Source organism: Rousettus aegyptiacus, unplaced genomic scaffold (genome assembly GCF_014176215.1).
Source record: "Rousettus aegyptiacus isolate mRouAeg1 unplaced genomic scaffold, mRouAeg1.p scaffold_m13_p_8, whole genome shotgun sequence".
NCBI lineage: Eukaryota > Metazoa > Chordata > Mammalia > Chiroptera > Pteropodidae > Rousettus > Rousettus aegyptiacus.
Window position 1 is genome coordinate 87087560 of NW_023416311.1, and position 23141 is coordinate 87110700.

The 23141-nt window shown below is 34.9% G+C and overlaps 1 protein-coding gene across 4 annotated transcripts in view; it reads right to left on the reverse strand.

The window, feature by feature from the left end:
• Positions 1 to 23141, reverse strand: part of NNT (nicotinamide nucleotide transhydrogenase) — an 82736-nt gene that overhangs the window by 11854 nt on the left and 47741 nt on the right. For all 4 annotated transcript variants that reach the window (XM_016161117.2, XM_016161116.2, XM_016161114.2 and 1 more), the window contains exons 14-19: positions 22424 to 22619; positions 20592 to 20825; positions 19371 to 19531; positions 16709 to 16888; positions 10456 to 10615; positions 8144 to 8225 (exon numbers count right to left, since the gene is read on the reverse strand). In XM_016161117.2, the coding sequence (XP_016016603.2) occupies positions 8144 to 8225; positions 10456 to 10615; positions 16709 to 16888; positions 19371 to 19531; positions 20592 to 20825; positions 22424 to 22619 (1013 nt within the window). The remainder of the gene's footprint in view (positions 1 to 8143; positions 8226 to 10455; positions 10616 to 16708; positions 16889 to 19370; positions 19532 to 20591; positions 20826 to 22423; positions 22620 to 23141) is intronic.

Consider the following 23141-nt stretch of genomic DNA (forward strand, 5'->3'; position numbering starts at 1 on the left):
ATTCATGAATACTGCATGACCTGGGTAAAATTTGATAAAGAAACAATTTTTTTTAAAAACCATAATTTTTTAAGCCTCTTTTATAATACACAATGATGTAAATTCTATTCATAAACTTTTTTGCAACTTCACATTAGATTTCTGACATGTTCTAAAGAAGACATAACAATGAGAACTCCCATGATCATGGGTGGTAGAGACAATATGTCCTGACCAGGATGCACTGTAGCAGTCGTTCTTAGACATGTGGTACTATTAAAGAATATAAAACATTCACCACCTACAGCCACTCTGAACAAGCCCAATCCCATCTGATCTCTGAAGCTAAGTAGGGTCGGGCCTGGTTAGTACTTGGATGGGAGACCACCTAGGAAGACCAAGTGCTGTAGGCATAAAAAATAAAAAATAAGGGATTATAAACTGACAAGATCCTCTCAACCTGTGAGGTCAACTAAGGGTTGCCTCCCTTAAAAAAAATAAAAATAAAAATAAAAATAAAACATTCGCCACGTGGATCCTACCACAACTGTTCAAATAGACTATATTTTCTTTCTTGCACTATGGAAATATCCAGATTCAGTCTAGCGATAAACCGGGAAGAAGAGTCAGGTACCCCAATTCAACGGTAAGACAAACTATGGGGACAATTGCACCCTGTTCTAAAGTATTTAGAGTGTTTTCTCCATTTTGCAGATTCTTGCTATTATAAATAATGAAAAGAATCTCCAGATTAAAAATATATATATATATTTTTTTACGATCTTCTACTGTTTGGTTAAATGTTTTCAGAGTCACTGTGCAAAATCTATTTTCATACTCAAGATTATTCAATGGGTTAATTTCTTTTCTTTTACTGTTTTATATTTTAAAATCAAACTGTATACAAGACAATGTACATTGATAGCATTCTGGAATTCTGCCTTCCCAATAACATCATCCCACAATTTACCTAAATATCTTATTCTCAGCTCCTTGGAGGAAGATAAATTAACTAGGAAAAAGACATAACAACAGGAAAATAAAAAGGGGATTCATTTATTAAAAGCCTACTTATTCTTCCTGTTTTTAAACATAAATATTTATAAATCAATAAACCTTATGAGTTAAAATAGACCTTAAAGATTCTCCGATACAACTGCTTCCTAAGTCAGGAATTTTTTATTTAGAATATCACTAAATATGTGTAGCTACTGTTCAGTCACAAAACAGGTTGGGAATTCCCCTGTATATGCAATAAAGAGTCCCCTGTGGGGCTACACATCAAGGACTTTTGCATCTATGTCTGCATGTGACAATGCTCCATTCTGAGGAGGGTCTATAGAGATAATGAAAAGATGTGTTACTATATTCACTATTTTTCAATTTAATTGTACATTTCACCTGTGAAAAATATGACAGGATCTGAAAAGGCAGGTTTTTTTGGTTTATCACATTCCGATCAGAACTTCTGATTGACATCTACACTTATTAAAAGCACAAGAAAAAAGTTTCTTTAAAAAAAAATTATTTTAGTAAATGTAGTTTAGAATAAAACCTTATAAAACATGAAGCAAAGTAAATGTGATGCAAATTACCCTTGCTGATGAAAAGGCTGAGACCAGCCTATCCATCTGAAGAGAAACATGGTAATGAAGTGGGAAAAAATCTTCCTGACAAGGCAGACACTAAGCCACAAAAACTGGTTAATGAGAAAGGCTGTGGAATTGACTTCCTGGCAAAGCATCTTAGCAAAAGGATAGTCACCCAGCTTTCTAAAATTGTGAAACTCCTTCTAAGAAGCAGTGGTTCAGAGGAACTCACACATACAAGTCTAAATGAAAAAAAAAAAAAATGTTCATTTAATTTCCTAGAACTGTCCAACAGCCAGGATTTGAGAACATTATGTACCTTTCTTTCTTTTCTTGAAGGCAAATAAGGGCTAATCTGCTTAGTCCGATCTGAAATCTGATGGTCTGCCTTTCTTCAGGAAGAAAATTATGAACACTAAAGAGTTTATAAAAATGTCTCAGAGGCACAATTTTTCTAATACAGAATAAGAACCCGTTCTATGTGGATGAGAAAATGTTTGACAAAAGGCAATGGTCACATTTTCCATGTGTATGCCAAGGCTACACAAAGAATGAGAAGTCACTTAAAGAGGATCAGAGTAGGTGCAAACACTAATGGAGTCCTCTGCACGTCACAGTGCTACCCTTTTCCTCTCTAAGGAGATTAAAAGTTGTGCCCAAATGTGGCTTTTCCATCACTGAACTAAATCTAGCTACCAAATTCAAGATAAAAACCGTATGACTACTGACACAGTTTTTATTTCAAAATAACCAATAAGACTACGAAAAATGATATCAGAGAAGAAACTAAAATTCTAATTTGTCACTAATGGTCTGGAATATTATAACCTGACATACAACAGAGATTTAGTAAAAATTACACCTAATTTCATCTTCTGTCTGAATAACTTTAATGATGTTGTTGAATGGCTCTTGGGATGCATTGGCTAGTGAGAACCATAAAATGCAAATTATCAGCAAAATAATGAAGATTTTGAACATGAAATGAGAAGAGGGCTCTTATTTATACTCTGCCATGTTTACATGAACCTTACTGAAGAAACCCAGCTCAGAGAGTTTATTATGACTAACACGAAAACTAAGAACCAAAAATCACCCTGATGGTCAAGAGGCAGTGGTTTCATCAGTTGCGAGAGTTTCTACGTCACATCATTGGAATGCCTATAACAGGGTTTCCAAGTAATGAGTACATCTGGCAGAGGCTTTACAAAGCACTTAAATCATAGGCTTTTAATATCGTCTACTTTCCACCATGCCAACAAGCCGTGGATGGTATAAAGCCGAAAGTAGTCTGGTCAACAGTCGGCATCTGGGAGGAAGATGGCTACTTTCTAGGAGCACAACAGACACCTTTGGTCTGAGAGATTACTGCCAATTCTATACATAGGTTGAACATAGATGTCAGTGAATACACATACTTTTTTCAGTTTTCCTGTCTTCCACCAAAAATTTCATTCATTTGACCATATAACTTTCATCGTACCCACCCTCCTGCCACCATGTTTTCCAAGAAAGCACGCTCAATATAAAGTGCAAAGAAACACACCATATTCTTTTAGAAAACCAGAGGCACTGGTTAATTCATTCCCAAATAGTGCCAGTTGTAACTCTACTATCACCGTTCAATTATTTCAGCTAGTATCTGAATTGGAAACACAATGGGGTTATAAATGTCTCACAAGTCAGGGTATCTTAAAGCCTATTAACTAAACTTCCAGTGAATGTAAATTTCGCAGGGTCAGGAATTTTTATCTGTGTATTATTCACTGATGTATTCTCAAGACCTAGAACAATGACTGGCACAAAGAACTATCTAATTATTTGTTCAATGAATGGTCATTAACATAAATAGTCATGTCTAAAAAAACAAGTATAACAAAGATGTCATGAAGCTGCTAAATAATGTCTATTTCTTTACTCAAATACTATAATGGATTTTTTCTCTAGCCTAATTTCTATTCCTTTCAGAAGGATAAACCTTTATTGCTCTACAAATTTGCATGTCCTACCTCTCCCTGCATCCCAAAACATAAAAAATCCAAAAAGGCTGAACTCTGTTTATTTGAAGTACATTTAATGCATGAAAAATAGAAAAATCCAATTAGATTGACAAAATATTTCATCTTCAAAGAATAGATTTTTTTTAGCAAAAATAACGTATATTTAAATCTATTATAGCCATGTCATATAAGACCACAAAACACTATTAAACTGTAAAGACCTTTGGCAGCCAGATGTGCTTAGACAGAGGATGAAAAAAATAATATTTATTTTTAAAAACCTGTAAAAAATTTCATGTTATTAATATAAGAAGTTTGAAATGTCTCATGGACAATTAACTACAATACTATTTTGCATTCCTTCCCTACTTATACTCTATTCTTCTTAGCACATTATCACATCAAAAGGAAATCATTCATAAATTCCTTTGTTTATAGATTTGTTTTCTTTTAAACTCTAAGCTTTTGAGAATGGGAACTAGGCTTATGCAGCCCTGTATTCTCAGTACCTAATAATAAATTTCTATTGAGAAATTATTAATAGAAAGATACAGTTGAACATTAGCATGAAAGCAATATATAATGTTAATTAGTAGATCAAAGAAGTTGAAAGGTGGTTTCATAAATTCAAATAACTTCTATGACAATCCAAGCCATAATGTTTGATAAAAATATTTTTTTCACCTCTAAGAAATATTCATTGGGAACACTATCTCTGCTTTATAATGAAACGCCTATCATACCAATCCAAAGATTGGGAAAAAGGAGAAAAAATGTATCTGTCCTTTGTATCATAAGATTTTTGCAACAAAATGTATTTAGAAATCAAGTATAAGTTAGGTAAGCTACAGAGGCATTATGGGCAACTGGGAAGCAACAAAATCCTGGCCAGTAAAAAAAGTCAGTGAATTTTAATGATGGGCTCTTGTCATGAAACGTCATGTGCTTCATTATATAACCTCAGCTCTCTGTGAACATGTTATGACTATGGCCAAAGTAAAGGAAAACAGGAATGTCTCTAAATCAATCATAGGCCATGAAGTCAGACAGACTGTATGACAGATGCAATTTTTCTTGGTACTACTTGGGCATAACTAATTGATGACAATCGTATGTCCACACTGGCACATTTCCACAAGGGATGTCTGTGAATATGTCACCACATCTGGATGCTAGGCATGCTGGGGTCCTGAGGCTCAAGGATCTACCAAAACCAGAGGCCTAGCAGCTGTGCTCAATGAACACTGTGGGAGCTCCATAGAGTGATGAAAGGACTAAATTACCGCAAACTGTAAATACAGATTTATTTCATTAGAAGACGAGGTAACTGCTGCAGCCATTTCTTGTTTAAACAGACATTTGTCTCTTCAAAAAAAAAAAAAAGGCAGCATCTATGGAATCTATGGATATCCATATTCCTAACCTCATAAAGATATTTTGCATTTCTCCTATGAAAAGACAACAACACGCACAAAGCAAAACCAACAGTTTCTACAATTCTCTTTAAATAAAAAAATCTTCACACAGAAGCGAGAAAGGAAAAATATGATAATCCACTGTCATCATGTTAGCAAGAATAGTTCTCTTCCATTTCATTCCAATGTGAAATTTACATAACTTATTACAAAGCCCGTGTTGAAAATTCAATATACTATATTTAAAAAAATCTAATATACTATTACATAATCTCATCTTTAATATAAAATATTTAGATCCTTTTAAATGGCTAACTTTTTCTAACTCACAAATAGAAAAATCCTACACAATAAATTAATAAATTTATTATTATTAATAAGTTATTTGAATGACAATTATATGAAACGATGAAAAGCTTTCACATGAAAAACCTATGATCTAGTAACAAATCAGGTCAATAAAAAAACAAATTACAACTGAGAAACTATTCATTTATATTTATTTAAATTATTTCCCCCAAATCTTAAGTCAAATAATTACTTTCCCCATGCAATGTCACAGAAATCATCATAAATTAACAGCATGCTATGTCTTCACGGATAAAATTCAAATTTTAATCAGATTGGAAACTGAAATTTCATTTGTTTTATATCCCTTTTCTTTTCAGATCATCTTTCTCCCAGCCCTCTTATTCCTTTCCTTTCATGTCCTGCCTCCCGTCAAGCTGTCCAACACCCTTATGATGCTCTCCAACTTTGCATCCACCTAACACTGTTTTTCCAAGATGTCTGGTTAATGTAGGCTGATCAATCAGTAATAAGAAAGGTAGGTCAAATTAATCCTTCCATTCCCTAAGTATAACTAAGACATTAAAGCCATCTTTCTCTATTTTATTATGATTGCCATTCATCTCCTAAACATTATGTGGTGACAGAAGGCATTACTAATACATTCGACTTTTCACATGTGGATTGAATACAGAAAAACAATTTCTTTTTGGAAAAATCATAAAACATTCTTTAACACATCCTTTCCACTTATAGGTCTGCAAATACTTTGAGGCGAGACTATGATTAAAAAGAAAGCACAGTTTAATACCCTATAGGAAAATAGGAATGTTACCAATACAAGACTTCTTATGTGAAAACTAAAAAAAACCAAAATCGATGACTTTTCTCATCTTCTATCTTCAATTCATCTAAGAGTATACTAAACATGGGAACCACGTACATCACAGAAATGCTGGTCCTACCACAAAATAGTATTTTAACTCTATTTGAAAAATATGATTTATAGATCACAGGAAGGTAGAGATTGGGGGAAAGAGGGAGGGAAGGAAGGAAGAGAAAGGAAGGGAAGAAAGGACAAAAAACAAGAAAAGAGAAAATGTAGCTGACACTAAAACATTTTCGATAACCCTCTGATTTCATCTAAGTCTCTTTACCGCTATTAAAAGCTGCGACAATCGAGTTGCAGATAGGGATTCTGCATCCAGTCTAGCATGATACTCTCTGACTAGTTCTAGGCATACTATGTGGCTTTTCTTATCATCTGCCCCCAGACAAAAAATGTAAGATTGGCACCTAAAATGAATTTTTATTAACAGACACTAAAGTTTTGTCAATATACATTAACATCCTAGAGAATTAACTAATTTTACTTAATAACAGAGTTACCTCGTCTCTATGACTTACGGTACCATGTCAATGAAACTGCTAGTGAAGCAGCTTCCCCCACGGAAGAGACAGCAGCGATCCTCCCTGGGGGGACTGCAGACAGTCCCGTCACAGATGCCTAGCAGCAGAGTTCCAGAACAGGGATCCAAAGGTGTGCAGGGCAGATGCGAAGTGCCGCAAGGGTCATCGCCTACTGGCCCCATCTTTACCTGCCTCAAACTCTCTATGCAAGGTCAAGAGGAATAATGCAGAAATGCAGAGTCCTCAACGTTGCCATTCTGCCTAATATCCTCCCAAGAACAGAGTCTAGTGCCCAAATGGCAAGTGACAGGAGCAGCTGTTGCTCTAACTCATATTTCAAAAAGTGTATGGTTTTAGAAAAAGAACATTTTTTTCTTTTTCTAAAAGACTGTGGGCAGTCTTTTCCCCTCTGAAAGTGTGAGAGCTAAATGAGTCAAACAGTAATCAGCCCGAGGGTTCACCATTAGGTCTCACTCTTCAAAGACCTCTCGTTTGAGATATTTTTCTTCAGTGTGAAAAACAAAAACAAAAAACAAAAACACAACTTGATGTGGTTCAAATGCTTTCCTTGACCTCCTTCCACAAATCGAACCACAGAGAAATAGGACTTCTGTTTTTCCCCATTAATCAATGAGCCTATATTCTTTCTAAATATGAGCTGTTATTAGAGACGGTGCAAACTAGGTAGTAAGACGAAGGCTGGAATGGGATTTTTCAAAACTTAGTTTCTTTATCTAAGATTACATATTTAAAGCTCCACTTTAATAAATACTTATAAATGCCCAATCACTACACTGTACACCTAAAACTAATATAATATTGAATGTCAACCATAATTGAAAGTTTTTTAATTTGTTAAAAATTCAATGCCTCGATCTCAGCCCATTAAGTGTTCGACAGCCACACGAGGTCAGTAGCCACCACACTGCAGATCTGCAGCGTTTCCATTTTCATGGAAAGTTCTACTGGACAATGTTGGTGTAGACTGTGAGCTGCTCAGTGCAGGCCTCAGAAACAGTATTCTGAGCCCATCTCCTGAATTCACGCTCTGTTCTCACCATTCAAAACAAATGGCAGAGAGACAAGTAATTCCAGGGATCATGTCTACGGCTCGTTCCTAGAGGAGGTTCTCTTAACATGCAGAGCACCAGAAACGGGGCGTGGCTGTCCAACAAGTTACATTTATGTAAGAAGTGTTCTTACCACATAAAATAAGATTTCAAGTGGTAGAAAATTGGCCGAAATGCTAATAGTGCTTATCTCCAGGCAGTGGGACCAAGATTACTTTTTTCTTTGTCCTATTTGTGTGTTTTCTGATTTTATTCAATAAGCACAATACTTCTTTTTTAATTAATAGAAATTACATTTAAGATTTAAAAAATCATCTTAAAAAAAATCAACAGTCATCTATTTTCCTTTTCCTTTCCACATGCACTGCAGGCCTCTCACAGGAAGCACTTACCTGACTTTTTTGCCCTGTTCAGAGAGCATCTTCACCAAATCAGCGATAGGGTATTGCGCTTTGGCGGCACAGAGACCATAGCCTACAAGGAATGTTAAGAACACAGAAGGATGTGGTTTTTATTTTGAAATTTTATGAACTATACAGTTTCTCTCCTGATCGAAACATTTTTATGCCAAAAAAAGGCAATCAGTAAATAGGACTAGAAATGAAAGCAAACTTATAATATGAACTTTTTAAAACATTGGACTATATTTCAAATTCTAAATGTAATGCTCCCTCCTCGGTCTTCTGCAGTGTCTGATACTGCTGGTTACCCCTCCCCACACACCACACCACACCACACCACACCACACACATGCCTGGGTTCTCTCCTTCTCCCTGTCTCTGTCTGTATATCTATCTGTCTGTCTCTCTCTCTTTCTCTCTTTCTCTTTCTTTCTCTCTCTCTCTCTCTCTCTCTCTCTCTCTCTCTCTCTCTCTCTCTCTCTCCCCCCTAACTGTTTTCAAACTGCCTTCATACTTGGCTTTGATTGCAGTGCAGTCCCCAGGTTCCCTCCCTAATTTGTTACTACTCTTTCTTGAATAGATCTTCTCCTTTCGTTCTCCCCCTGAAATGATGAAGCTCCCCGGGGGCTTTAACATTGGCCCTCACACTCTCCTTGGAAAATCTCAGCCCATCCCATGGCTTCAACAACCAGCAGATGACCCCCAATCGGTTCCCATGCTCAGCTTGTCATTAGAACTCCAGTATAGTACGTCCATTGTCCCATCTCCATCTCAAACTTAATATCTTCAAAAAATAACTTAAAAAAATCAAAAAACAAAACAAAACAAAAACAAAAAACCTTTCCACATTTCTGATATTACAGACAAGACCAAAAATTCATCCTCCTTCTCCTTTAACTCCTACAATTCTGTCCATTCTCCCTGTACACCGAATAGCACATGTGTCCCCACTTTTCTACCCCCATTTTCCCATATACCAAGTCTCTCATCAAGCTATTCCCTGTGCCTCAACACCATCCATCCTCCAAGGCCCAAAAAATCCTCACCTTCCAACAATCCTTCGGTTCCCTGTGATAGAAAAATTGTCTACATAGTCCAGCTTAGCCCTTATCATAACCCACCCTGCATTATTTATTGATCTGACTTCTTCACTAGCTGGAAAATGTCTCAAGGGAAAAGACAGTGTCCTGTATATCTTTCTACCCTTACACTCCAGCACCATATTTCTCAACAGGTAACATCAATGCCACTTTGGTTGGAATAATTCTTTATGCAGGAATGTCCAAGGCATACGGCATAGTAGTTTGCATGTTTCCATGCAATAGCTGACATTAGCAGTCCTGTCTTTGACACAATCAAACTCCCAAGCCCACAGGTTTCAAATGTCTCGGGAAAATGATACTGCCCCAATTGAGAAGGCTTGCACCTGAACATTCAATTCTGCTAATGTTTGTTATTTATATCCAAGTATATAACCAACCAACGAACTACCCACATGACAAATTGATAGACCTTCTTTATAGAAAACTCCTATAACATAGCATGATAGAGTTAAAACCTTAATCTGAAACTAATGTATTGCCTGTAATATCACAGCATCCTGTGATCACAGTGAAGAAGAACTGAACTAAATCTCAGAAAAGAAGGCAATTGAGACCTGGAGATATTAAATGATTTGATCAATGTCGTGTTGACTGTTAGAAGCAAACTTAAGAACCACGATGAGATGCTATAATTCCCAGACTGAGCTCTTTCTACTGGGCCATGTGACCCCATCTTGGTAGAAATCACAAAATTCTCAATGATTTTTTAAATGTTTCCTTTTGAAAAAAAAGGGATTAATGTTTACTAACATTTATTGAGCAAGTCTAAGGAGTGAGCTAGACACTTTCATTTACTATATTTAACTTAATCTTGACAATAGGCCCAAAAATTATCAATGAGTAACGACCAAGGCTCAAAGATGATTTAAACATTTGTACAGAATTATCAATGAGTAACGACCAAGGCTCAAAGATGATTTAAACATTTGTACAGAATCACAGAATGACATTGCTAGAACTACTACATCAATTTGTAGAATCTCTACATGAGCCCCAAAATATAACCTGACTTGAAAATTCTGAATATTTTCCATTTAGTAATGATAGGATTGCTTCTAAGTTTCCATTACACTTTCAAAAATGAAAAAGTTCCAATTAGATTTTTTCCTATTATAAACAACTGTTTTGATATAATTAATCACAACAGGTATTATAGGTGGCTTGCATTTTGGTTTTTTTGTTTTGTTTTGTTTTGTTTACCTGGAGTAATAATAATGCTATTAGCTTCTCGAATCATGTCAATTGCATTGTCAAGGTTAATTTCTGTATGTGTGCCAGAAATTTCCATGGGTTTTCCACCAGCTGTTGAAGTGGTACCATAGCCTCCAAGAATCACATTAGCCAGGGAGCGATTCATTGCCTGAAAAGCAAAATTATCAACTGTGAGAGTTTAATCCACCTTCTGAAAATGATATGAATCTTGTGTATATGATACTCAGAATCATTTTTAAAGGTTTATTTGATCACCTAAAACATTTAACCAGACAAATTTGATCTAGCTTCTGAAAATTATTTCAAAAGTTTAAATGAAAATACATCTGGGGAATCACATCTGGGAAACTAAACGAACTAAACATTGATATATTTTCAGTAAAAGAGCAATAATTTTTTTAAGTATTTAATGGAAAGTTGCTAATAAACATTAAGAAATTAATGAAAAATTCAGATCTGGTTTTACTGTCTGCATACTGACTGAGCAGGTTCTACATCCACATTCACGTATATTTCACAAGAGTAAAAAGGAACAACAGGAATAAGGGATTTTACAAGGTGACCCTACAGATCTCTCAGGTGGATTCTGCTACCAGCTGCAAGCTGTCAAGAGGCAACCTGGAAGAATTCAAAGCCTAGGTAGGGATTCATTTCATTTAGAACTCTGCTGCCCTCTGCTGTCAAGAAAAATAGAAATGTGGAAATTGAGACCTATTTTCCAAAACAGCCCCATGAAGAAACTATAATAGAAGTGACTGGATTCATTATTCAACTCCTAAAATATTTCACTTCCAAAAAGATAGATGAGTAAGTGTATACATTGTGTCACTAAATTTATACCCACCCTTTTAACTAGAAAAACAATCTTGGGGAGGGGGGTAACAATAGAAAAGCACTTCTCATTGCAAGCTCATTTATAATCACCCAACGATGTACTATGCAAACGCTACTGCTGAAATGTGATGATAACTCTTCTGGTTTTGAAAACAATTCATTTGTAGACCTCTGGAGGTAAGGCGGTAAAAGAAAAGAAAAAAGAAAAAACAAAAACTAGACGTTTTGAGTAATCAAATGCAGTAAGAATTCAAATCACTATACGTGATTGAAGCAGCCATGCTACATAATCACAATTGAATTTATCGCTTCAGAAAAAAAATTCCGAAAAAAATTATTAAACTCTATTTTAAGGGTTTTAATTAATGTATTAGTGATCCATTGTTTATACCATTTAAAAGCTATATAATTGTCAATTTATTACTTTTTTAAAAAAAGACAACACTTTATCATTAAAAAGCAAAAAGCCCCTGGAGATTTTCCATGCTAAGTGACATGTAAAGGAGAAAACATGACCATCCATCCAAAGACAGCCAGGCCTGCTCCCACCTTAGGGGAGACATGTGCATGTACTGCTGAGGGGGGACAGAGGTAAAGGCAGGGAGGAGAAGGAATGGAGAAGACGAGCAGAGAGCCAAACTGGATGAAAGGCAGCATATCAAAAACCTAAGTTTCAAATGTGATGGACAAAATGTTGTCAAAATTTTTTAACCTGTTCTTTTGACCTAAGCTCACTGATCAGGTACAACACACATTTTACAGAGCCCAAAGTCTAATAATCTTGTCTAAAATCATTACATATAAAATAAAACCCAAAATACTTTTATATATATTATTAACAGATAAGACAGAGAAAAACTGAAGTAATGATTTTAATTAAGTTCATAGTCCAAATCTGACATGAAGTTTTAAATTTTCAACACAACGTTCTCTACTTAAATCCAAGGTTTAACGAAAATCTAAATGGCCACCATGAGACTTCCCAATCAACATTTATTTAGATAAATAGTTTCTAGTCTTGAATTACAGAATTCTGAAATTAAATTACCAAAAATGTTTTATCAAATTTTTGCCCTTTAAAATTGATTCAAAGGACTATTTAGACATTAAGATATTTCTGTTATAGATAACTTTAAAAAAAAAAAAAGTCAAACATAAAAAGTTCCATCGCCTGCATCACACAATCCGTAGAGGGACAGATGATACAATGTAGAGACAGATGTAGAGGATACAATCACTTTATTCTAACTCAACTTAAAAGGAACCATTCTTCCTATGAAACTGAATGAAAGAGAAGGAAAGAATTTCTGAGGACATTCAACTAATGTTTACCCACTTTTGATGGCATCTTAGGGAGAAAAAAAAGGAACCACACAGTAGTTCAACAATCAAAGTCAACTTGTTAAACACATATCCATAATTATATCACTATTAAACTAATTCCATGTGGTTTCTTAAAAACTAGATTATTTTTCATCTCTGAATTTACCATTGCAACATCATATTTTCAACAAATGTTTAGGGGTTATGGCCTTGTTTTGTTTTTTGGTTTTTGTTTTTTGTTTTTTTTTTTTTTTTTTGGATTGCTTAAGTGATTAATGAACTATCCTGTGACCAATGATCCACAGATTGAAGAGTTCCCAGCTTCCAAGACAAAGTATTTGCAACATTGTCCAAGACTGTTCCTTTTAAGTTATTAAGCACTATAATGAAAATTGTATGCTACATTAAAGAGAACCTTAATTCACATAATTCTAAGCAAAATGTAAGAAAAAATCTGAAAACAAAGGAAAGGTCATAGAATAGACAAAATCAAAGCGACAATAACATATATACCATTTATCATCTCTTTTTTCAGTGCTTTATAGGTGCTAATTAATTGGTGGCAAAAGAAAAAAATTGGTTTGGCTTTGATCCACTTCATTCTGCTCTATTTTCATTTGGAAACAAATGGCAAAGTGCAAAAAAATCAAAAAATATGGTCTGAAAATGCTGTTCCTTTTTTGCAAACCCTCTATTTCCTAGGCAATCTGGACACTATCTCAAGTAAATGGACTATAAAGAGTTTAATGTCTAATGACATCTGTATACAAAGTAAATCATTTATTGGAGCTGGTTATTTGGACACTGGTGACATTTTTCAGTTTTTATAATGATGGGTGTTGTGTGACCACATTAAGCTCAGAGAACACCCAAAAGTATTTTTTATCAGAACAAAAATTTAAATTTTAGGGATTTCTAATTAGCCACTTGGGATGCATTTTATTCCCTCCTACAAAACAAAACCACTCTGTTCTTTTTGGAACTTACCATGTTTCCTTTAATAAATAATAAAATAGTAAAGGTAAACATAACAGTAAAATTAATGAAACTGATATTTGTAGTATATCTGCTTCTATAACCTATCCAAAGGATTCCAAAATATAAAGTGAGCTAACAAATAAAATATTCATATAATGTTCATTTAAAAATTATATTAATTTTAATGTGCTAGGTGCTAAGTCAGGTTCCATAAACACAAAAGCAAATAATGAATGGCATATTAAAATAGCTTCCTTATAAAATGAAAGTAATAATACTCACCTCCAGAATTATTGTGGGGATTAAATGAGCTAATATTTGTAAAGTATCCAGTTTGATGCTAGCAGTTTTGCAGTATGCCCAATTACAAGCAGCTATTTCATCTTTATTAGCATTATGAACTTTTCTGATCTGCTAAGCACCAGCCATGAAGAAACAATTTCTTATAATAAACAAGCACAGGCTAAGAATCAATGAAGATTAATGTGACAAGTCAAAAATCAAGAAAATATAGAAGGAAACAAAATTTCTATATTCAAAAGTGAAAAATATGGCAGGCTTGTTTTCTTGTTGTCTTATTTGTTTTGCAATAAGACATAGGAGTACAGAGTTTGCAGTAAAACAAGCACCACACGTATTACTCACTGCTGAGAGCTTTGACTAGAGAATCCTCCATGGAGATCAATTTATCAATATCAATAGCCAATAGAAAGATCTTACACCCTTTGACCCAGTTAACCGTACCTATAAAAATCTGATCTAAGGAAATAATCTGAAATGCACAAGGAGAATGTACTGCAGGAAAAAAGAAAGTTTAAAACAATAATATAGACAGATAAATAAACTATGGTATAGCTACAGTTTCATATAATAGCATCTACAAATTATTAGAAAACAGAAAATTCTTTGAAAGTTAAACAACATAGAATGTATTTAAACATATGCATGTGAAAAGACTTGAATTAGAATATTAAATGTTAACAATTTAAGTCGGAATGAGATTATAAATAATTTTATTTTCTTATTCATCCTTTTCTATTTTCTTCCAAATTTTCCACACTAAACATCTTTCATTTGTAACTGAATAATTTTTAAAATAAAGCTTTGACCGTCCTTGAACCTAAATTAATACAATTTGCTATTCCAGAGTATCTGTCTGACCTGGCGTATACCTGTGGTCACAGACAGCTGTAAGAATACCTTGTTAGCCTTATATACAGTATAGAAATAAAAAATATCTGTGGTATGCTGAGAGTAAATGGCATTCCTGAGGCAGTAGAAATATAAAGAAAAGAAACAGAAGAACTAAAGAAAACAGATCAAGAAATATGAAAGAATAGAAAAAATAAGAGAAAGATGATATAATTACAGAACTATCCATAGAAAAGAATACTTTCAACTACTATCTCTTACTACCTTATTCTAGGTGCTTTTATAGAACTGCTCCAGTAAAAGTTACTGTAGTTACTATAAACAACAATAACATAAGAAACTAAATGATGAAGGCAAGGAAAAGGAAATAAAAGAGACACAAACACACAGAAATGTGGAAAATACTGTTAATAAATTTAAGAACGTAAAGAAAACCATTAAAGAAAAAAGAAGATAAAGGCCAGAGGTATCCATAACAACACTCCAAGAACTAGATAGAAGTCTTCCCTCCACTCCCCATATAGGTAAGCCACTAGCTTTGTTAAAATTCAAATCCTCCCATTTAATTTCAAAATCAGTATTTTGCCCAACCAAAAGAATTCATGAAAATCTGCTGCCCCCTGCTGTTCATTCAAATTCACCAAATGATGCAAAGTCAAACTCAGGATTAAAGTTCATTTTTAGAGAAAACTATTTCTAATACAATTGAATAATTTTCTTCTTATTCATAAACATTTGTTTTTAAAAAAACCCAAAGCTTAATATTTTTTCAAAGAGGAAACACAGACCTCCACTTTTCCAAATTTCCTGAACAACTTGGGGGATTTAATTTTGAAAGCTCTTAGCTTGTTTTGAGCTCAAGGTATCAAATCCTTTGTTTTACAATATGACCAAAGAAATCTAATTTTTTATTATAAAAAATAACTTCAACATTCAATTTGCTGTGAGTTTTTCAATTAAAATGTAAGAGAAATTCTGAGTTGTAAAATAAGGGTTTTTTAATATTGTAATAAAAGAATGAAGGTGGAATATATATCTTTTTTCTGAATTATTAATCAGTATAAAGTTCACAATCCGATTTTGCTGTTTCATGTTTATTTTTTATTTTCACAGTCATCCAAAACTATTATTTAGAGAATAATATCAATAATTAGGAGAAGGTTGGTAGTCGAATCTTTAATTATTTTCAGGATACCTTCCTGCCATCAAGAAAAGAAGTGAAAACAAAAAGCTAGAAAGCATTTGTCTTGTTATTTTTTTTTTCATTTTTTTAATCATTCTGACCATGAAACTTCAAGATAGGCACTCTCACAGAGGACTAGCAGGAATGTAGTAAATGCAGCAAGCTTTCTGGAAACAACACAGAAATAAGTAGAAAGAACCCATGAAAATAAGTACACCCTTTCACTCCCAGGAATTAATCCTAAAACAAAAATCAGAAGTGCCAAAGATGTATTTAAGTACAAAGGGAAATAAAAAACAAACAACCTAACACGTACAGCATTAAAGAAGAAGCAAATAAATTTTGTATATTAATATGATGGATTAGTATGAGGTCCCTTAAAATAAAATTTAAAAAGCATTTTTAATGACGAAAATGGCAAAAGTTTGTAAGATTTTTTAAAAATAAATATAAAACGGTGTACATGATCAGACAAGTGAAATATGCAAATATGTAAGTACCCAAAGAAAAAGAATAGAAGGAAATAAACCCAAATCTTAACTGTTTATCTCTAGATGGAGTCAGATTTTTTATTTTTCTATTTAATTCTCCTAATTATCTATACTTTGGTACTTTAAAAGCAGTCTTGCAAATTTATTCAAATGATACACTCTTAAATTTCTGATGAAGAGAATAAAAACTGAGTCATTTTTACTGCAAATAAAAGAAATGACGGACGCATCCTTATTTGCAGAACACCATTTCCTTTTCTTTCAAACACGTATTTCTTACCACACACATGATGTAGGACAGGATAGCACCAGAGGAGCCGATGAGTGCGCCCACGATGGTCAGCAGGTTATTGTTGAGCAGGAAGCCCTCTGCACACAGGGCCCAGCCTGAGTAGCTATTCAGCACAGTGATGACGACGGGCATGTCAGCACCACCGATAGCAGCCGTCAAAGTCACACCCTAGGATGAAAAGCAAAGCATAACTCAGAATTAATAAAATGAAAATAAAACCTCTAACACTGAACACCTTGGTTCTTAATCATTCATTTTCCAATTAATATATTTACATATGAAGTCCACCAAGCGCCTCCTATCTGACCAACTCTCCCACAGATATAACAAATGTTAATACTGAATTACCTCCCCTGCTCCCCCTTCCCCCCACCAAAAAAAATCCCTAACTCTCTAAAAGACAGTGATGATAAAAAGACAATAACTGGAGAGAGGTCTACACTTGGAAACTTGGAAAAAAAGTAACAGCACTGAGGGAATTTCGCAGGGACATAAGCCTCGGGCAGGCTCCTGTCAGTGCCAAGTGAAATGGCTAAAACTAAAATATAAGCCCACAGTTTTACTAGTTTGAAGATCCAAGGATAAGATTTAGGGTGACTAAAGTAGTTAGAAAGTAAGAAGGAAAATTCTGCAAAGATGTAAGCTAGAGAAAGAAAGCCCTAAATTCTGTGTATAAACTCTGCCCAAATCTCTGGCTGACACCTGAACTAGGTATATGTGGGCAGATTCCAAACAATTCTGTTAAGGATTTAAAAAAAAAAAAAAATAGATTGAATCTGCCCCCTACCATAGAGGAACCAGAGTTTGAAATTTAGATTCAGTCAAACAAGCTGCCTACAAAAACAAATAAATAAAAAATAATAATCAATACACTTTGGAGGAATATAATAGAATCCAAGGTCTCTATAATATATCATTCAAAAAGTCCATGATGCAACTCAAAATCACTAAACACAGGAAAGGAAAAAAGTACGGTGTGGAGAAATATTTTTGCTTTTCAATTCACACACTCTTACATATTTTGAGTTTGTGACGATGGGAATGTATCCATGTATTACTTTAGTCAAAAGCAATCAAAATATTTTATCTTACTCAGACATTCTCATAGAGACATTAAGTATCTTCTAAATATCAAATTCACCTCTTCTCAAAAATAACAATTACTTCTCTTTTTTCAGTTTTAAATGGAGTTTACAACACTAAGAGATAAAGGGTTGCTGACAAGCACAGTAACAGATGGACATCTAACTGGCTGAGGCATTATCCTGGACACACATTGTTGGGTACCCTCCGTGCCTAGCATTCACACACAGAGCCACTGCTGCACAGTGCAAGAACATCTGAAGCGGCTGAATTACAGTGAGGCTCTTTAACAGACCGAAAAATTTTAGTAAATATGTTCTATATGAAAACAGTTGAACTGCTGAACTGGCAGGGTAGACGGCAACTCCGCCAAACACTGCAGTTAAAGCCCCCACTCTGGTGTAGTTTCACCCCTGCTATCTGCATGCATGACACAGGAACAATATTTAAAGATAAAAGAGGCACTCTGTAGCCACCACAGCCATCAAAAATAATAATTCTTCAAGTTTTACATTTCAGTGCTTCAGGTTTGATGTTGAGACTTTTTTTTACCTCTTCTGCCCTATTAGATTTTTTAAAAATCAAAACTATTTTTCTTTTGTTTAAAATAAAACAAAAATCAGTGCTATATAAGTCAGAATAAAATTAGATCATCAGTAGTCATATAAATATAGGATTTTAAGTTATTTTTCAGTGTTCTAAATGTTCCACGTTGAAATCACAGCCTAACTCAGGATTACATAAAAATCAGTATCATTTTAACACTGTTAATCTTGTGTTTCCAAACCAAGCAGCCAATAAGTGTTTGATAAGCAATCACTGTATGTCTAACTTTGTGCTAAGCACTGTGAATTATTTTAAAAACTTAAAACATAAACCTTGCCTATAAAGTATACAATAGACTGGTTGAACATGAAGCAATTTGTTAACAACACAAAGCTGTATGCACAGCATCATGTACTGATAAAATAAAATGTTAAATTGTAATATATACACAACTAAAAAATACTATATGTATCAATATACTAAATGCAGAAAGTAGAGAGGAAGAGGAGGAGTAACCTATCACAAAAGGCTTCACTGAACTAACTCCCTTACTGAACACACAGAGTTTATTTACTGCATTTCATTTAATTATTTGACTTGGTAGCATAGTTTCCAATGGTGAGAGCAACTAATGGGCAGGGACTATCTCACGCTTATTACATAAACCCCAAAGTTCTATTCTGTAGGCCTCGTCACACAGCAGGCACAAAATGAATGGAATTTAAATGCTTTGCCTTTTTAAAATTCCCATTCACCAACACATTGATCCACTGAAAAGATGCCACAGCAATGAAGACGTTACATGTGACAACTGAAAGGAAATATTAAATGGTGAGAAAGTGATTTTTTCTTACACTTTTCTATAGTTTCCAGATTCTAAAAAGATAAACAAGTAACATCATTTTAAAGCATATTTATTTCATCAGTGGTCTTGAAGAAATAGAAATATGATTAGACAGTAGTCTAACAAAATACTCCCAGTTCCTTGCTTAGTGTGTGCTTTCCATCTCTGGCTTCTTACCATGATAGCAGAGAGAGCCGACACAGAGCCCAGACAGACAATGCCCGTGGTAAAGCTGGGGTCCATCATAAATGGGATCATTCCACCCACACTAGCAGCCAGCAGGCCTGCATTGAGTGCATGCCTTCCGGGGAGCAGGAGCGGGGCAGATTTCAAAATACCTAGAACCAATCACATGGCAGTCAGAATCTACTAGGATGAGTAATAAGAAATCCCCACACATACTCTTATGTATGTCGTTTAATCCTACACTACCAAAATATAGTATTAGAATTAAAACATGATATTTAAAATCTCACTTTTATCACCAGATACTGAAACATAAAAGCAAATCAGAGTTCTTACACATAACAAATATTAACAGAAATAAGAAAAGTATGGTTCAACTTAACTGTTCTTTACTCTGACCACACTATTTCTTTACTCTTTGTCATGAAACCTTGAAAAGTCACTTTTTTCCCATAGGAACAACAGAGAATTATTCAGTGTGGTTATATTTATTTAAAACTTTGAAACAAAGTCCTAGCATTTCTGATTCTATTAACTGATCCCAAGTGAGTAGTATCTGATTAGCTAGTTGTCTCTAAAGCATAAGACAAGAATGTCACAGGCTTGAAAATCTTTTTGTGGTTTTTAAGTTTCACGGAAGTTCCCCACTTAATTTTAATGACTTGATTACTAGTTCATCTGGAAACTCCCTTTTCATGAAAACACCTATGTGGGTATTTTTTCCCTCCACTCCTATTTTCATGATTGGCTTCAGCAATAGCAAAGTTGCCAAACTGGAGCCCTAAAATGTGTATTTGCTTTCAAGATAAGTACTGTATACTAATCACACAAACTTATTGAATAAGCTTCTCTCTAGTCTGGAAAATGTATAAAGTTCATTTCAGTGAACTTTTCACAGGCATCGCTAACCAAGGATAATGATGTTACTTTATCCATTTGCATTACCAAACGTCAACTAATCCCTCTATACAAATTTCTGTGTACTGGTTCTGTCCCTAGAGGAAATAGCTTCAAAGCTTTATGAGTATGAGTTTTACAAAGATCAATAAAAGGAAGCTATCTTTATGGAAAGAAGAAATTATATATTTCTGAGTGCTATGCAAACTCTTCACCTAACAGGTTCTACTGTTGAGCTATTTTCTGAAATTCAAAAGGACACCTAAACCCCTTAAACAATAGATATTTACCTCTACGTTATATTGAATCACTTACCCTGCAATTTTCCATAGGCAATAAGAGACCCACTAAATGTGACACCACCGATGTAAGTACCGAGGTAGGCCACGATCTTGGTGAGATTTGCTGCTGCATCCGTAGCAAAATGTGGATATTCTACAATATACTCAGCTATGCAAGTAAGCACAGCTGCCAAGCCTACTAAACTGTGGAAAGCAGCAACTAACTGAGGTAAATCAGTAATCTGGATGCACTTGGCAATTGTCAATCCTGTTGGGAAATGAAAGTCAAAGAGAAATTAAAACTTGACAGGAAGTAAACACAATAAAGACTACACTTAAGGGTTCCATCCTTGTCACCAATAAATACCTGCTTCCTAGTATAGGCAAAATATACTTTATAGGGACTATACAAGAAGAAAGGTCACTGGATATATATACCCTTGCAGAAGAGTAGGTTTTCTCAACACATGTAACCAAGGCCCAACTCCGAAGAACCCAAACACACAGCACCATCGCATGCCTCTTCCCCTCCAACCTTCAAACACCACCGGCCTACTGCATCTTCAAATTACTTAGAACTCCAATTAAATCTCTAAATTCTCCCCATGGAATGAATAACCCAAGCACTCTTCCCCATAAGCCAACGCCTGTTCCTGAACACACAGAAATAGCTGGAATATAAAGAAGGCCTCGGTTTTTAGGTGTGTGCGTGAGCCAATTCCAAAGGTAAAAAAATGCAAATATTTGTGTAGTAAATGTCCAAATTAGGAGACTCTAAAGGAGTTGCGTAACTCCAGGTAAGTGATATAGAAGGGGTGGGGCTCAGGATATTTGCTAAGATCATATCTAAAGGTTTTCCCGCCGTGAACCTACAGCACAGGCATTTTCTTTCATGTGCTTTCTAGGCACTGCCAAAAAAGGACTCAAAGCTTTCCTGGGGAAGCAGGGAAGGGGGCTGAAGCTAATGTCGTGCAGCTCCTAGGGATAATAGATATGTGCGTTTTTACTGATATACAGGTATGCAGCACGCAATTTTCAAATAATAATAAAATATACACTACTCTTCATTGTAAATGCCACAAAGCCAATTGATTTTCACAGAAGGCTTTTGTTCATTGTTGCCAGCCCCTTGTATCTGTACCCAGCTTAGTGTTTGCAACTGATAAATGAGTGTCATTCCCACATGAATGCTGGTTAATATTTTTGTTTACATTAATAAGTAAGACAAAAATGAAACAACAAGATATGTAAGAGAATGTCGCTCATTGTCAACCATGTGAGTGACAACTTCACTGAATCTAGTATAGTTTTCAAATACTAGAAGAATATTTGCTCAATTTTGGGAGCTAGTCACAATGTTAACGGCTACAGACATAACACATTTTTAACTTTAAGCTGCATTATTAACATTTTCTTCATCACTTTCTTAAGTCTGGGCAATCAACAAAACAATAAATGAAACCCAGATTTGTAGAATTTATTGATTTCCATGGCACAAATACAACTACAATGGCAGACTTCAAGTTACCAATGTGATGTCATTAAATATTGAGCTGGGGAGAGATGTATAGTAGCTCACCATTACATAGTATTTCTACCATACGGGTACAATGAACATGGATAACCTCAAGAGCAGAGACAATAAAAGCTAATAAATTAATTAGAAAGTTATGGATAGTATTTATTACCTTTGTTTCTAATATAATTCATTTTATTTTGATGAAATATCATCCCAATCGGTATAATGCTCATTCAGACACAAATATTTTAAAACACTGAATTGAGTATGTACATTAACTGAATCAAAAGAATGGGCTAAAAAATGGTCATAGGTTCACATAAAGGCAGAAACCCACAAGTGCTTACCAATGGTACCTCCCAAAGCCATGGCTCCAGACATCTGAGCTAACAATTCTGAGCTTGGGTTTAGGCCTCCGAGGGTGGCTGCCAGGCCTCCAGACACCCCAATCATTCCCAGTGCATTTCCAAGACGAGCTGTTCCCTGGGTGGAAAGGCCAGCCAGGGCACCAACACAGCACAGTCCTGAGCCCAGGTACATGATCTTTTCAAAGGAAAGGGAAGAGAGAAAGAGAGAGGCTATCAAAACTTTCAGTGTTATCATAGAGAGGACCTCTCCTGAGATGATTCTCTGAGGACAATTTTAAATTCAGAATACAGAGGGATCAGCATGTGCTCTTTAAATATTTCAATATACTTTCCTATCCATCAGGGAAATTAAATACTTGCAATTATGCTTGAAATTATACCATTTATGTAAAGTAGGTACTTATGGATTTGATAGCACACCAAAGGCATAAATTCATTGTGGGATTCAGACCTGACCAAGTGCTATAAAGGTGCCAACTGCTGATGTTGTCAGTGCCAGGGACTGTGTCACAAGCTTTGCTTAGCTGTACTCAGTCCCATGAGATTCACAGGAGGGAAGAATCATCAATCTCATTTTGCAAAAGAGAAAACCAAAGCCTAAAGAGGTTGCATTGTTTTTCCAAGGTCGAATGATTAGTAATAGCAAAATCTGGACCAGACATGGGTCTCTCTGACTCACTGCTCCAACTTTTCTCAA